The following is a 15,657-nucleotide window of genomic DNA, read 5'->3' on the forward strand; positions in this document are numbered from 1 at the left end:
AGATTGATCTAACTTTTTTTATATACATACGTTGCATGTTTTATACTGTCCATGATAGAACATAATTTTTATAGTATAGTTTGGTGTTCGACACCCCTACTCTTATAGGATTCCCTATTTTTGTTTTTCTAGTTTTAATGTTGATAGGTTATTAGGTTAGGAGAGGTCGCAATTCTTATGCCCCCCCAAGGGAAGTCTCTTTGGTGAGCACGAGTCATTTACGTCCTATTTCAGAGTATTAAAAAAGACACATCAACATTCCCAAAAATGCATCATGCACATTATTTTTCTTTGATCAGAAAGAAAATGTTATTTAATAAATATGCCAGTCAGAAATACACATGATGTAGTCTCTTAAACTGCAAGCAAATGCTACGAAATACATGTTCAAAGTCATTATGTCCCACTACAAAATATTTCCTCTAAAAAGCATGAAAAAAAAAAGTGTTTTGCAAATAAAGGACTATGGACCTGAGTAGCTTGAGATTGATGCAAGGCGGTTTCCATCTGTCCTCGAGCACTTTGGACATAGCCTACTGCTTTACCAACTAACCTGCCAACCGCTCTAGCAATCCTCGATACATCGTTGGCCCTACATCCAAACAAGGAAGTTTAGAAATACCATAATTAATAAGAAACCATGATAAGAAAATATACAAGAGAAGGGCATTTCTCCCACCAATAAGAGCAATAGTTGCTCACAAAAGTAGCAGCACCTCTCCATAGGAGAAACCAAACATTGTCTCACGCAGAGATGCAACAATATGGACTCAAAATCTGCAACCAGGCCAAAATCTAAAGTCAATATGATATTAAAATAATATAAGTTTACATAAACACACATTAAATTGTTTATATAAACATTTCTAATATAATAGTGTTGTACATATTTGTTATAACATTAAGTTATAACCATTGTAACTCCCCATTTTGATAAAATAAATAAACAATGTGCCCAAACATACTATGCAAGCCTAGTTGCTCTCTCAATCTCATTCTTTATTGTTCGATCCTACTAACATATGAGACAATCAAATAGAATAATCTGACTTACAACCGCCTTCACAATGTACTATTAGATTTTAAGAATCAAAATTAGCCTATCAAAAATAAATTGAATAAATTCACACATTAAAATTTTATTCTTCTGCAAACTGGATGTGTAGAAAGAACTAGAAGTTTAGAAACAGACTAAATTTCCAATGCAAATGTGAAAATGTATTTTACACATTAGCGAAAAGATGAATGGACAGCTTCAATAGAAACTGGGCAATATCTCCTATTCACTCCAGAATAAATAAGTTGATAATAATCATATCTATTAGGATTATCATATAAACATAAAAAAGAAATACAATATGAACTAAACCATAATACATATGTTCACTTTTCTCTTAAAATTTGTCTTTCCCTTCCCTCAAGAGGTTATAACAGGTGTCAAGGATGCTTTAGACCTAAATATTGTATGTTCAATTCATTAAAAACCAACTTCAGCCTATCCATAAAACATGGAATCAATTCTAAGTTGATGTAGCAATTTAGAAGACAGATTAAGCTTCTAATGCAAATGCAATTGTATATGGTATGCATTAACTGAAAGACGCATGCACAGGTTAAAGAGAAAGTGGGTAGAGTCTCCTCTTTACTCTTCTAGATAAACAAGTCAATAAAAATCATATCAACTAACACTGGAAATCATCATGGTTTGCATAGTGGAGACTCATGTTCATCGGCGAGAATCATGTTACAGGTCTAAATGTTAAAATGGTAAACAATTGCATCCAATTATAGATATCGTGTACCCAAAAGATGAGTACAAGAGCAAATCCTCGATGACTTTGACAATATAGATACGTCTTAGTCATGGCATCTCAACCAAAGGATACCTCACACTAGCACCACTAAAGGAGCCATGGGTGTGTTGACAGAGAAAGCAATGCAAAGAATCATCTCAAAGATATAGTGTTGGTGGGTCTTTGAATTGCATCGAAATTTAATACACGTGTGTATTCAATAGTTTGTTTTAGTTCTATGTATATTCTTTTAAGGAAGAACTTCAATTGCAACTCCTCTCTTTTGCAAAATTATTCAATAGTACATCTATGTTGAATGAAAAAGTCATTTTGCTTCGTACTGTTGATGTGTGTTTTATGCACATACGAACACAAAATAAAATACCAAGGTATCTTATCCTCTCTTGAACAAAGTCAATGTGATGTCATGAGAGAGCAGGTGTCCTTTGCTCCTTTGTCATGGTTGTAATGATTTGCTAAACTGGTAATAATTTTTTTAGGTTTGGCAGTCTATCACGTTCATGCGAATTTGGGCAATTTTCTACAATGATTATTACTTTAGAGTACCTTGCTCCTTGGCTTAAGATCCAAATCTTTCACTGCGGATCAATCTTGATCTCAACCTTTATGCTAACATTTCTTTTTGGTTTGCAGTGCAAGCTTTTGGTACTTGTCTTGGAACCTAAGTACTCTTCTATGGAGGACTTATGTGTCATTTCCTTTCCCAAATTTGGTTTCTAATTATTTTGTTGAGAGCTCCTACACTCTGACATTGTTTCACTTGTGGTGGTGTTGGGCCAACTTGATTTGCATATTTCACATTGTGCGAAGCTCAATATCCTCACTAATGTATTTATGTCATAAATAGGAAATTATGGAATACCCCATAATCATTTGGATTCTATACTCTATTGTTGGTTATGTTGTGTGTTTCTTCATGTTTGATTATTGTCGACTATCACTTCCTAGGTGCTTCTAAGAGAAGAGTGATTGTCATATCTTTAATAGAGAAAAACTAAGGCGAATCTTGATTCTTCCTTACATTCCTATTGAGATGGCTATCAAAGTGATTGTTGGGAGGGATTGGCTAATGCAAAATCTGAGTGCTTCGTTTTTTGAAGTGGTGTTTGTTTACTTTTCTAACTACATGGACATCCTACTCGACAAAGAGATGGTAATGCTACTAGCAAATACAATGTTCAACCCTTCATTTATTCTCTTTCTTTGTTGGATGGAGCGTTGGAGAGTTTATGCTTAGACTCTAATACTACCCTGATTGGTGTATTTTTAAGCAAGTTAGATCTAGTCTCCAACTCTACCTATGCATCGACGTTGTCCATAATGTGGTTAGGTTTTGTGACTCTCATCTAGAGAGAATTATTTGCCTTAACAATTTGTGCTACAGGTTAGAAGACAATCTTCTCGTCCTATATTCAATGTGTTCAGTTCCTTGCATCTTTTACTCAAGCATTTGGAGGAAGGATTTCATCTCCCTAGCTCTCAACTACCTACTTTGTCAAAGGCTGCTAGCTCTAGTGGAAGTTGTGAGAGTTGATATATCGTTTCCTCATCTTGGCTTTTTGGAACAATTGTGGTTGTTTTTTGGATCCCTCTGTATCTAGTTATTTTTGTACTTTGGCTTGGACCTCCTAGCCCTTCGAATAGATGTAACTTTTTCTTTTAGTAATATATATAGTGACTGTCATTTTTCATTGATAAAAATAATTCTAGTCAGCGTACAAGGAACTTTTGCTACACTTAAGATTTTGAGGGGTGGAGGATTTTTAACTATATAAGAGTATATTATAAATCAAGTTGTCATTTTGATGACTACCTTTTATAAGAAGTCATTTCTTCTCACATTTTAACTTGTTAGTCACAATCAATAATCATAATGAGAAGGTACTCATAAAGCACACAAGCTCTTCAAACTAATCTTAGTAACAAAAAGACAATGGATGCTAACACATCCACTTAAGGACATGCACCCCCAAAGTCATGATTTTGGATTGACAGGCTTTTGGTGGGATGTGATGCCTTGTATACGTACCTTGCCTCAATTTTTATATGTGTAGAGTATTTTGAACCAACACATTTTTTTGTTATTGTGTAATTAACAATCAGCATTCCTAAAAGCTACAATTATATAAGGATGATAGATGTACACTTGCTAGAGTTCTCTGAGAGTTTCATAATCAATATCGTATCATGCATTCATGGAAAAGAAAAAGAAATGTCGGTCTAAGGGATATGAGGTTACGCATGGTATGAAGTTTTTCAAATTGTAAGAATCATTTGAAGGAGCGAGCATGGAAGAAAATGATGAAGGGGGGCACAAAGGAGTAAAATCTAAAGTTTCAGGATGGGCAACAATAATTAATCACATAAGTGGTCGTGGTTTGAGGAAAAGAGAGAACAAAAATACAATCAATCATATAAGCATTCCCTTATAGACTGATATATATTGGTCTGAACTAATAAAACAAGAAAGTCCACTAAGAAATGAGCAAGCTATTGAGCTAATCAATCAACAAAGATACCTTTGTTTGGCATGGGAAGACTAAAGCCATTCTCTAATTTTTTTGAGCCCAAACTCCTCCATGTTGAGTAAATTCAGGCAAAGCTCATCTTTGGCCATATTATGTATAAGAAATTGTTCATTCCTAGCATGGGCATTGAAATCCCCTGAAAGGATAAGATTGTAGAGCAAATGAATAATTGTATATCTCTGGATACAAATAAAGTGTCATCGTCAAAACTTCTTGCAAAGTCCAAAGAACCTTAAGGAAAATTAAATCAATCCACATAAATACATCATGAAGGGGACCTCTCTCTAGACTTGGAACAACGTAACTAAATTGTTGATCTCTAAACCAAAGAATGAGATCTGAGAACATCCCAAATTTGCGTTCAATTATTAAACCCAGTAAAAAACCTTTTGAAACTAATACGACAAAAATGTCAAGCTAGAGTGCCAAAGGAATCTGAAATTAAACGATTACGGAAAAACTATAGACATCTGGCATTTGATCAAATGCTTCTAAGTGACCTTGCGAGAAAGTTGCATGCAACTCTGCATCATGATCCTAGTGCTACTCAGATTCATAAATGTATTTCAAGTTTTCAACTAATTGGTTAATGGATTCTTCGTTGACTAGCCTTAGCACAGTACTTTACCACCAATAACAGAACTAATAGGAATGTTATATACTAAATCAAATAGATTTCAAATTTGACACCAGAGTATAACTAAAAACAAAAAATTTTACATTTAAAAAAATTAAAAATTCTTAAACATTAAAACCAAAATATCATATATTTGCAAATTATAGAAATGGGAAAAAAAAAAAATTGCTCTAATTGCTAAATTCTGAAAAGGTGTAATTTGTATTTATATTTTGTGAAGAAAAACAAGCAAGGACAATCATCTGACCATATATGTTATTCATTTTGAACACCAGATTGAAGCCTGTATGTTTCTTCTGGAATGGAAATCAAATTGATTTTTTTCTGCTTTACTTGAAATCCAACTCATAATATGAATTTCCGAGCCTCAATATTTCCCAAATTATGGGAATTAAATGTTTTCAAAAGCATGGGTGTGAGTAGTTTATACCGACTTTGTTGTCCAGGTTTGCATTTCATTTTTCAATCCCATAATTTTTCCTGTTTGCTTAGTTTCTTAGGAGCAAGATGCTTAGTCTTGCAAGGTTTGCTTGAAAGTACTATGATACGGGATTATGAAGAATTTGATTCAAACAGAAAATCAATTTATGTTCAGAAATTATTTTTATTTTGCATTAATCTGTATGCTCATTTGTGTTTCCAATGCCTGCCCAAATAAGTTTGGCAGTTTGGCAAGTAGATTTTATAGCCTCACTAGATGAAAAACTATTAACTGAACCATCTAATGCTTATATCTTGAGCTTCACAGATATTGGAGGCCAGAGCCTTGCTTTCACAGGAGTTGCAGAGAAGAAGTATGACTGAATCAAGTAATGTTGAAAGAGGTTTGGATACTGCAGAAGGAACAAGTCCCCTGGTTCCTCAAAAGTTGGAAAATGAGCAATTGTTACCAATTACAAACAACCATGAAAAGGCAGAATCCATCGAGTCTGTATCACCTGCAACTACAACATCAGTAACTGCTAATAACGTTGAGGGAGATCACCAACTGTCCAGTATGAGAGAAACATCTAGTCAGACAATTCCAACCGAGGATTTGTCTCTTCAGAAGAAAGATGTAATGATAGGGTCTTCAAATCAGTCAGACCTGAAGCATGATGATGAAGATCAAGAGGTAGAAGACTGGCTGCAAGAAGAAGCAGATGGACATGAAGCACCTACAAGCAACACCCCACAATTGGGAAATGAGGAAGATGTTTCCTTCAGTGATCTAGAAGATGATGATGATGATGATGATGCACATAAATAAACAGCTTCTCAGAGTGTATCCTGCATTGGAAAATTCATCAGGATACAAAAGATGATTAATTCAGCTCAATAGAGGTCTTTGTACTTAGCATTGTGCTAGTTGAAATGCAGTCAATGCAAATAAATAGGAATTGAGGATTGTACATTCAATTAATGTCAATTCCTTGAAGTTGTCAACAATGTTCAGTTGGGCAGCTGACAAAGATGACAGTGCTTACAATGCCGACTTTGGCATAAGACAATGCTTCTTGTTATGGACAAAATATGTGTCGGATACTTAGGCTACTGAGTTTTTGTTGGCTGATTTCCTTTCGTTTTTATTAAACGATGTATATATTGGTTACTGATACTGTATTATCATCTTTGTTAATCAAATGTTAATGTTTTAAACCATTTGTCTTTACACTCCGAGTTTACTCCTTTTCGTGTTTTGCAAAATATGTTTAGTGGCCTTGGTTTAATTGCTTAAACTGGATTCTAACGCAAACTTGGCAATTTATGGCCGCACAAAATTACAAATTTTATTAGATTCTTGTAACATACTGCTGTTTTTATCAATATACAAATTTTACTATGTTGAATTATTGCATCATATGTTCTGGGTATAATCTTCATTGAAGGAGTAAAAAACCTTTTGTATAGTCTTTACATGATAGGATTTTTCAATTTTGTTGACACCATTTCCAGACACTTCTCCCATCCAAGAAAATGAGTTGACTAAGATGTTGCATCTATCTATCAAATTCCTTCTATGGACCACATGAGTGGGTGTTTTGGGGAGCAAGGGCAATAGAACTAGATAGATGAATGGGCTTGTGGACCCATCCAAATGGGGTAAACCAAAATAAAATACCCTTTAGGAAGCCATCCCATAAGTTTGTTACAATGATTATATTTGTGGAGAGGATCTTATGAGAAGAAAATAATATTAGAAGATAAATTAGAGTCTTGTGCAATGAGGAGAAAATAATGCTAGACTTGTCAAATTTTTGGCCAGTCTTGCCAAGTTTTTGATGAGACTTGCTGAGTTGATGAATTTAACTTTTTTTTTTAATTTGTTGATTTTTTGCTGAGTCGCCAAGTCTGAGTCAAAATTGGGTCTACCAAGTTCCACCTAGTCACAAGTTTTCATACTATGGAGGAAGAACTTTTCCAAAGAGGATGTGGATGTTAACTCAAGCCACGAAAGTCCCCAAGAAAGTATGGACAACACTTGGACCAAACACAGACATGTATACTAGCCTATCCGGGTTCATTTTGAATGCATAAGCTCCCGTTGAAGTGAAGAAACTCTTAATAGGCTTTAACACAAAAGAACTTATTCATTACACTTATGCCAAGTCCAACCAAATAACTTTGATAAATTGAGCAGAAGAAGGATGATGGATCCACTGCCTTTAATGGTGGGTTGGCCCATTAACCCCCAGAGTGGTATGCCTAGTTACACAAAAAAAAAGCAGGTTCAGCCCACTACATAATAATGTCATTGCTATAGGCATCGAGCAAAAGAGGTTTATAAAGTGTTTCCTAACTAATCAGACAAAGCCCAGTGCAACTTGGAATATTAGACAATGCTTCAAGCTTTGATATATCTTAATAACCAAAATTGAGTTTGGTATTGTAAAAGATCTTCATCATTCCCAACGAAGATCATGCTATACCACTATAATTCCTTATTACATGAGAGTTCTTTCTGGAACATGAGGAAAGTGTTTCCTTCTTAGCTTAGAGATCGAATATGGGAATCCAGTAGAAACATCTTAATAAAATCCCCTTTATGGGTGACCACCAGGCCTATGTATCCGATCCATGAGTTGTCCACTAGCCAACAAGGATATCATAGACACCCTGTGCCCAATAAACAACTCGTAGTCATCCAACATGGGCACCAATTCACTCAAGTTCTTGTTCAGTACCTCAGAAATGATACAGAAGTTCAAAGCTTACAGGCCTATAAAATATCTACATGGTGTAACATATTTGATATCAGCCTACTATGATCAGATGAAGAATTAGAAAAAATCTATTTCTATGATAATCTATAGCTTAAATTATTGGGTAATAACTAGTAATATATATAAAATGCAATGTGTAATATACCTATGACAGATGCCTGTGTGTGCATGATTGTTCACAAGAATGCATGTGTGCATAATCCTAGAGAGGAGCGTATTGTGACAAAATGATATAACATTAGAGGAGATCCTAGTTTGCTCTGCTTGTACAAATGCTACTATCTAGAAACACCCATGCAAAACAAAGTGTTGCCAACAAGTGTTAAACTTTAAACTGGAGAAAGACAAGATTCAGAAATCTGAAATTCAGAAAACTCACAAGTACACGATACACAAAAAATTATCCTGGGAAAACCCTCCACCTGAGGATGAAAAACCCAGCCACACCAAAATGAACCTTTTATTATGATCACAAATCTGATACAAAGATTATGTAAGCTCAGAACTAAACACGATTGTTATCATATAACAATCTACAGTATAATCTGAGACTGTTCAAGAGTGACTGAATCTACTACAAAACAAATAGAATATAAATTACGAGAAACTCCTCATATCAAAGACTATAGATACAAAAGAACAAAATGTTCTCACTGAATAACTTCATGTCTTCAATCTAAGACATTCGCAGCACTCCAAGAAATACCACAGAAAAGACAGAAAATGATGTAAGATCGCAGCATAATATGACCTCCAACAAAAGATCAAACATCACACGGGATGATAGAATAAGCACGAAAAGAATCAACATGTTCGCGTACCCCGCAAACTGACTAAAATACTTCCCGAGAAAATCAAATGCCGCGCATGAAGAAGAAGATTGGTTACACAACCGACACAGGAGGGAAGGACAACGGACATACTCCACAACGGAAAAGAAACGGCTGCCAACGCAGAATAACTCCACATAAGAAAACGAAGCTTGCCAACGGCTGCAGACATGTGAAGATTCGCATGAAGAAATTGAGGCTTGAACGAAGCACGAAAAAATCTCTCTCAAAGCTATAAAAATTCAACAAGAAGACTGTGACATTCAATTAATGCCATACTTCTATACCATTGCTATGAAACAAATAATTCCTATATGTTTTTGTTATAACTTATTTTGCATTGTCTTTTTTTGTAATTTTCATAAAGACATTTCCCATGGCGTACCCTTAGACTAGGAGAGGGCAGTACTCTATAATTTGTTTCCTTGTTTTTTCATCCCCTGCTCCAGTAAGCTTGCAGTATTCTAATATGCAACAGAGACCCCCAATACTCATTAGAGCTTATCAGACCAACCACGAAAAGAATAACAAATCCAGGGCCCATTATCAATTACAAACAACCACCTAGAGACTGTACTTCACCTGCTACAACTAGGGTTATCTTTTTAAGTGTTTTTCATTTGGAAGTAGAGATATTTATCCAAGACTTTCTTGGCTCCCAAGGCCCTAAACAAGCATCAGGCAATGAATACGGTATATAAAGAAAACCAGATTGGAATAATTGTCACTTGTCACCCTTCCTTAAATCAATGACATGTCTCGCAAATCTAGGAGATTGACTGGTTGATGGTTCAGCAAGGCTATGGATTCTTCAGCCTGCTTAGCCTTTTTTTCTTTTTGACTTTCATATATACAACAAAGACCAACAGTATGAAGGGGGGCTTCTTTTTTCTCAACTATTTCTACGGTCTACCCATGAACTTTACTTGTCTATCTACTTCTGAGTGGATTCTTTTCAGTAACCATTTCATTCTTCAATGTTCCTTGGATCTCAGCCTGTGTGTTCTTAATATTGGACATTTCAGCCCATAGGATTCCAGAACTAGATCAAGGATATAGACTTTGGGCATTGCAACATTAATGTGTAATTTATAGACCGATTAGGTGCCAACTTCAAGAAGAGAGGATAGCTATAAATTTTCTTCTATATGTTTCACATTACAGGACTTAGGGAGGCATTCTGGGGGATGCTTGAGAGATCCCCAAATTTTATGGGATAGCATACAGGATGTGGACCTCAAAAACTATTAAAAAATTATATTTTTTAATGTAGCACCACTACCATTAGGTATGATTAAAGGCATATCTGTTTATCATAAGTTGAAAAATAATACCAAATAAAGCAGTATGTACTTCCATGTGTGCTATCAGACAATACTTTGTCACATGATACAAACAACAGAAATGGGTAATGTAGATGACCACAGTCATCATCAAGTAGGGCCCAAGCATTGAGAATAAAATAACAAAATCAGTTCTGTAATCTTTTATTTTTTCTGCTTTAATTGAGGCACATCCAGAACACTACAAGTGGATTTTAGAAATTCCTCGGTTAAATCAAAATGCAGATTCCCAGGGCATCTCCTACACTTTGAAGACTGGGAATATTTTCCACCCCTAGTCTGTTCTCTAAATGTGGTGGATTGAGAAAATCTGTCATGGGCCCAGGAACATGGACTTCGTTGTCTACTGCAAATATTCTTAAATGAATCAAGCTGCTGTGATTACCCACAATGACTAGCTCCTCCTTTAGAGTTTGCAGTTCACTCTTGGTAGCAACATAAAAAGTACATCTATGGAGAGGGAAAACCCTCAGCTCACTCAAAATTTAAAATTCAAACTATGAATAGAGCTGGCAGAGGTGAGAGGTGATCTAGAAAGACTACAAAAAGTAAAGTGTTCTAGATAATCATCGCAGAGTTGGATATAAACCCCAGAGATAGGCAATTTAAGAGAAAAAAAAACATTTTTTTTGTTTTTATTTAGGGACAGCCCTTGGGTCCCCCTGGGTTTGGCCCAGGTTCGCCCAGGGTACCTCTCAGGCACCCAGGAGGTACCTTGCGTGTATCCACAGGTAAACCGAGACCAAACTGATACACAAACCTGGGGCTAAATAGGCATACCCAGTAACATAGGATAATCATTTCCCCAAATGGAGGTGCTGAGGTGTAATAAAAACAAAATAGCAGATATATCTATGTATATATATGGAAGCGCATTCTGTGCGGCAAATTCCTGATAGAGAAGAGTTTGATCAGGCAGGTGAATAGTGGAAGAAAGGGTGGCATGTTAGTAGACTCTTGACAGGCTTATAAACTTGATGATCATTTTCGCAATTCACTTTGGTCCTAATTTGATAATCATGTTAGATCAAGGAAGCCTCAGGATAATTACCTGAAGAGACTAAATCCTACCAATTATGATGATACATGTACTTTTAAACCTTATCAGCAGCAGGAGGATGTTTCTCAGCCACATGGCTGATGTGCTTGAGTGTGTTCCCAATAATTCCATTAGGTTCCAAGACTCTAAAAAGCATTCAAAAAAACCAGGACAAGAAGCAAAGTACAACTGACAATAGTTTTGGGGAGCTAGCATTGGCCTAAATTTTCAGCCTTCAGATTCTAGCCTGCAACAATAAAATCATAACACCTAAAACTAAGAACTTGACAAGAAGAGGTCATGAAGGTCCAAGTAGATGCTGTCTTGAAAAATCTAAAGGGGAAACAATCAAGTACCAACAATCTTCATTGGACATGCCAAGTTAAAAAATTCAATTGAACTCAGCTGGAAAACAGAGAGATTCTCTGAAACCACAATTGAAGATTGGCATGCATTGCTAGAGCAATGCGCAAGGACATATAAAGGAAGTCTGAATGACAAACCAAACATTCAACAACCAAAGAAGGCCATTCGTTACCTATCTCGCAGGGAATTGGATAAATGGGAAGTGTGATAATATTCAACAATCAACCTGCCAAACCTATGAAAGTAAAAGAAAACATAATATGTTATCAAGAAACCTATCACAGTTCACTTCAAGGTCAGAGATCCTCACATGACAACTAATAAAATCACAGATAAAAGCATAGATTTCATAAGCAGATGAGCGTTGCTGCCCATCACCGTTCCCATAATAATATCTCAAGTCACTTATGCTCTTCCTAACAAAGCTGTTTATACTTGATTACAAGAAAAAATTGATTATGTCACCTGGTCTAACCAGGATACAGTCCAAGATTGAGACAGCCAAATGTCAGTTAGCAGAGTAGCAGTGGATAGAAGCTAAATTCAAATGCAAGTTCCCGGAGGGCACCATCTATACAATTAATCAAATTCTCTAGCTGTAATCAGATGTCAAATGAATAGCTATACAAGTCGATTTGAATATGTGTGGCTTTCTAATACATGTCTGATAAAAATCTTACCGTTTGACCAATAGTATGACTATGGACACTCCTATCTTCAAAGGCTAACTTTGATCTCGAAAGCCTTAATATTTTGAATCTTTCTTTTAATAAACAAAGGTTTGCCCATTTCAATGAGAAGAGGAAGGGGGTTGACAACAGCCCTTCTTCAGTCATCAACATTTTAACTAATCAAAATAGGCCTTCATTGAACCAACTTATACAAGAAGAAATATCCTTCTTAACTACCAATCCTATTCCACATAATTACTCAATGATAGTGATACTATGTCAGATGATAATATACACATATGGTTTATTGTAAGAGTCTATTTTCTCCAAGCTTAATTTTAACTGATGGGTTTCTACTTTGTTTTCCTTATTATTTTAACTAATAGTAATATATTTTCTTTGCCTTATTGTTTTCGAGGCTGGAGTAGATTTGTTTTTATGGCCAACTTTCTTATTTAAAATCAAGCTTTGGAGTTGCATTGTTGATAGTTAGTGAATTTAACTATATAAGAAGAGTTACAAATTCAAAGTAACAAGAAATATATGAAATACAATACAACTACATGTTTGAAATGGCCCCAAGATGGGAGTGTGTCAAGATGGCAGCTTGCCTAACTGACTAATATATGCAATATTTTTTAAAGAACGGCAAAACAAAAACAAAAACATTGAAGCACGTACAAACAGAAACAGAATGAATTGCTCCATCCAGCTCAAAAATTCAAAATTAGAATATGTGAACAAATATCAATTCAGAATACAGAACGAACAAAGATAGATTATTAATCAATAAAGGGTTTGCACTCGTCGACCCTACCCACTGCTTCTAGTATTGAAGAATATGTAATTACATCATAAGAAAATCCTTTAGAACTCATCTCTTTCATTAACTTGACTGCCTCCTCAAACATACCTGCATTGCTAAGCACACCAAGAACTGTGTTATAAGATACTGCATCTGGCTGAATCCCTGAGGTTTTCATTTTCTCTAACATCTTAAAAGCCTCCGTTGGCCCCCCTACCTTAGACAAACCATGCAAAATTATATTATGGCTACTTAAATCAGGCTTACATCCTTTTTCTTGCATTTTCTTAAGCCAAGTATGAGCTTCATCAACCCTACTTGCCCTGACCAGACCAGACATTAATGCATTGTAGGAATACACATCAGGGATGCAGCCTCGCTGTTGCATTTCTCCAAACAGTTCAATGGCTGCATCAATACGGTTTGCTTTCCCAAGGTGTTTAATCATCACAGCATAAATCCTAGAGCTGGAAATATTGCCATTTTCTATTAGCTCCTTGAACAATTCCACGGCTGCATCATATCTGTGTGCCTTTCCAAGAGCATCAATCAGACTACAGTAAGCAGCTGGGCAAGGTGGAAAACCCTTCTCATCCATCTCTTCAAGAAGCATTAATGCCTTTTCTAGTCTATTTGTCTTGCATAAACCAGCAATTAGAATTGAATATGTGAATGGACTTGGATGAATGCCTTTCTCCTTCATTCCCTCGAACCACTTCAAGGCACCAGATGCATTTTTAGCCTTAAAGAGGGCTTCCATAACACTATTATACGTCACCACAGTAGGAGTGCATCCAAGACTTTCCATCTCACCAAAGAGCTTGAAAACACTATCAAGTTGCCCTGCATTGCCCAAAATGTCAATTAGCTTATTGAACAAAATAACATCAGGAGAACAACCATCCTTCTGCATATCTTGAAACATTCTGAGAGCCTCTTGAACCCTGCCAGCTTTTCCAAGCCCGTTGATAACCTCAGTGTATGTAAAAACATTCGGAGGAAAACGTTTATCTCTCATCTCTTGAAACAACTTCAAGGCCTCACCATATCGACTTGACTTAAACAAAGTCCCCATCAGACTAGTGTATATCTTTGCACTCGGTTGCAGGCCATTCTCCCTCATTTCTTTAAAAAGATTAATTGCAGAGTCCACATGCCCGAGTTTCCCAAAGTTAGCAATAAGCATAGTATAAGTCACTGTATCGGGAAGGCATTTCCCTTCACTGCACATCTCTTTGTAAAGTTCTTGCACTTTATCATGACAGTTAGCCCTTATCAACACACTGAAAAGGCAATTATAAGCATAAACACTGGGTTTGCACCTCGACGCCTTTATGCGATAAAACAAGACACATGCCTTCTCCACCATCTTAACCTTTCCTAGAATTCTAACAAGTTCGGACAAAACACTGGGATTAATCCTACAGTCACTTTTCACCATCTGTAGTATTGTCTGCCACATTTCACCCACCAATCCTGCTTCTGCCAAGCGACGAATGAGGGGCATATAAGTGCAACAATCATGCACTAAATTCTTTTTTTTGGCAGCCCACTTGAAAAACTGCAATTTGACACCAATCTCTACATCAAGGTTCAAGACCTCCCTGACCAATCTGTGATCTATATTCAACAACAGGACTTCGGTAGCCTTTTCAGCATCAGGTCCCCATTTGAAAATCCTAAGAATTTTGAAAAACCTCTCATCTGTTTCCCTGATGGATGGACTTCTTCTATGAAATCTAGCCATTGAATTGGGTTCTCCAGGCTTAGTTTTAAGAGAGGGGTCTCTGAACATCTGAACAATGTCTTGGCTGAAGGTTCTACCATTATTGTCATTGGTGGTGGTGGTGGTGGTGTTGGGTATTTTAGCATCGAATCCATGACTGCCTATGCATTTACAAGAAAAAAATTAGTAAATGGGTTCCATTATTCATCAAATTGGTTCAAACAGAAAATGCCCAAAAAGACTGGTAACAAGAAAAATACCTGAATGTGATTGAGACGATCTGAAAATTGCGGAGGATGTTAAGAATGCCCTTCTCGCTTCCAAGTTGATCTTCATGCTCAACTTAGCTTTGTCATTTTGAAGGACTTTTTTGAAAGCAAATACACTGTCAATGATGTCGAGGAGCAATAGTGGAATGTTCCGGGTTAGTTAATGAGATAGGCTTTAAATTTTGGACATAGATGGATAAAGTTAATGTTGGCAAGAATACTCATCTAAGCATATATTACATGTTTAACAAAGTTGTGTTGTTGTGAAGTTTTTTCAAATGTTGGTACGCTGGTGGTGATCTCAAATATGTAGACAAATGAAGAGCATCCTTGGTTCAATCTAAATTAGATGAGACATGAAATGTTTGACAATTGTAATAATTTGTTATAAAATTATTTTTGATATGCATTTGTAATCGTTTTATT

General features: G+C 36.0%; 1 protein-coding gene across 7 annotated transcripts; it reads right to left on the reverse strand.

Moving 5' to 3' along the window:
• Window positions 1-298: 298 nt before the first annotated feature.
• LOC131051234 (pentatricopeptide repeat-containing protein At3g16010) lies at window positions 299-15,387 on the reverse strand. Of its 7 annotated transcripts, XM_059207203.1 has the most exons (5): window positions 15,223-15,387; window positions 13,555-15,123; window positions 13,345-13,449; window positions 680-777; window positions 299-592 (listed from the first exon to the last, which is right to left on the reverse strand). In XM_059207203.1, exons 1-5 carry the CDS (start codon window positions 15,296-15,298, stop codon window positions 566-568), a joined length of 1,875 nt encoding a protein of 624 aa, XP_059063186.1. In that variant the 5' UTR covers window positions 15,299-15,387; the 3' UTR covers window positions 299-565. The 7 variants fall into 7 exon arrangements, 6 of the variants coding, with proteins under 6 accessions (XP_059063186.1, XP_059063187.1, XP_059063184.1 ...); XM_059207204.1 differs by lacking the exon at window positions 13,345-13,449 and having other exon boundaries at window positions 300-592; XM_059207201.1 differs by having other exon boundaries at window positions 300-592; window positions 13,345-15,123.
• Between the last annotated feature and the right edge of the window lie 270 nt (window positions 15,388-15,657).

The sequence above is a fragment of the Cryptomeria japonica genome, chromosome 6 (assembly GCF_030272615.1).
Source record: "Cryptomeria japonica chromosome 6, Sugi_1.0, whole genome shotgun sequence".
In the NCBI taxonomy this organism is placed as follows: domain Eukaryota; kingdom Viridiplantae; phylum Streptophyta; class Pinopsida; order Cupressales; family Cupressaceae; genus Cryptomeria; species Cryptomeria japonica.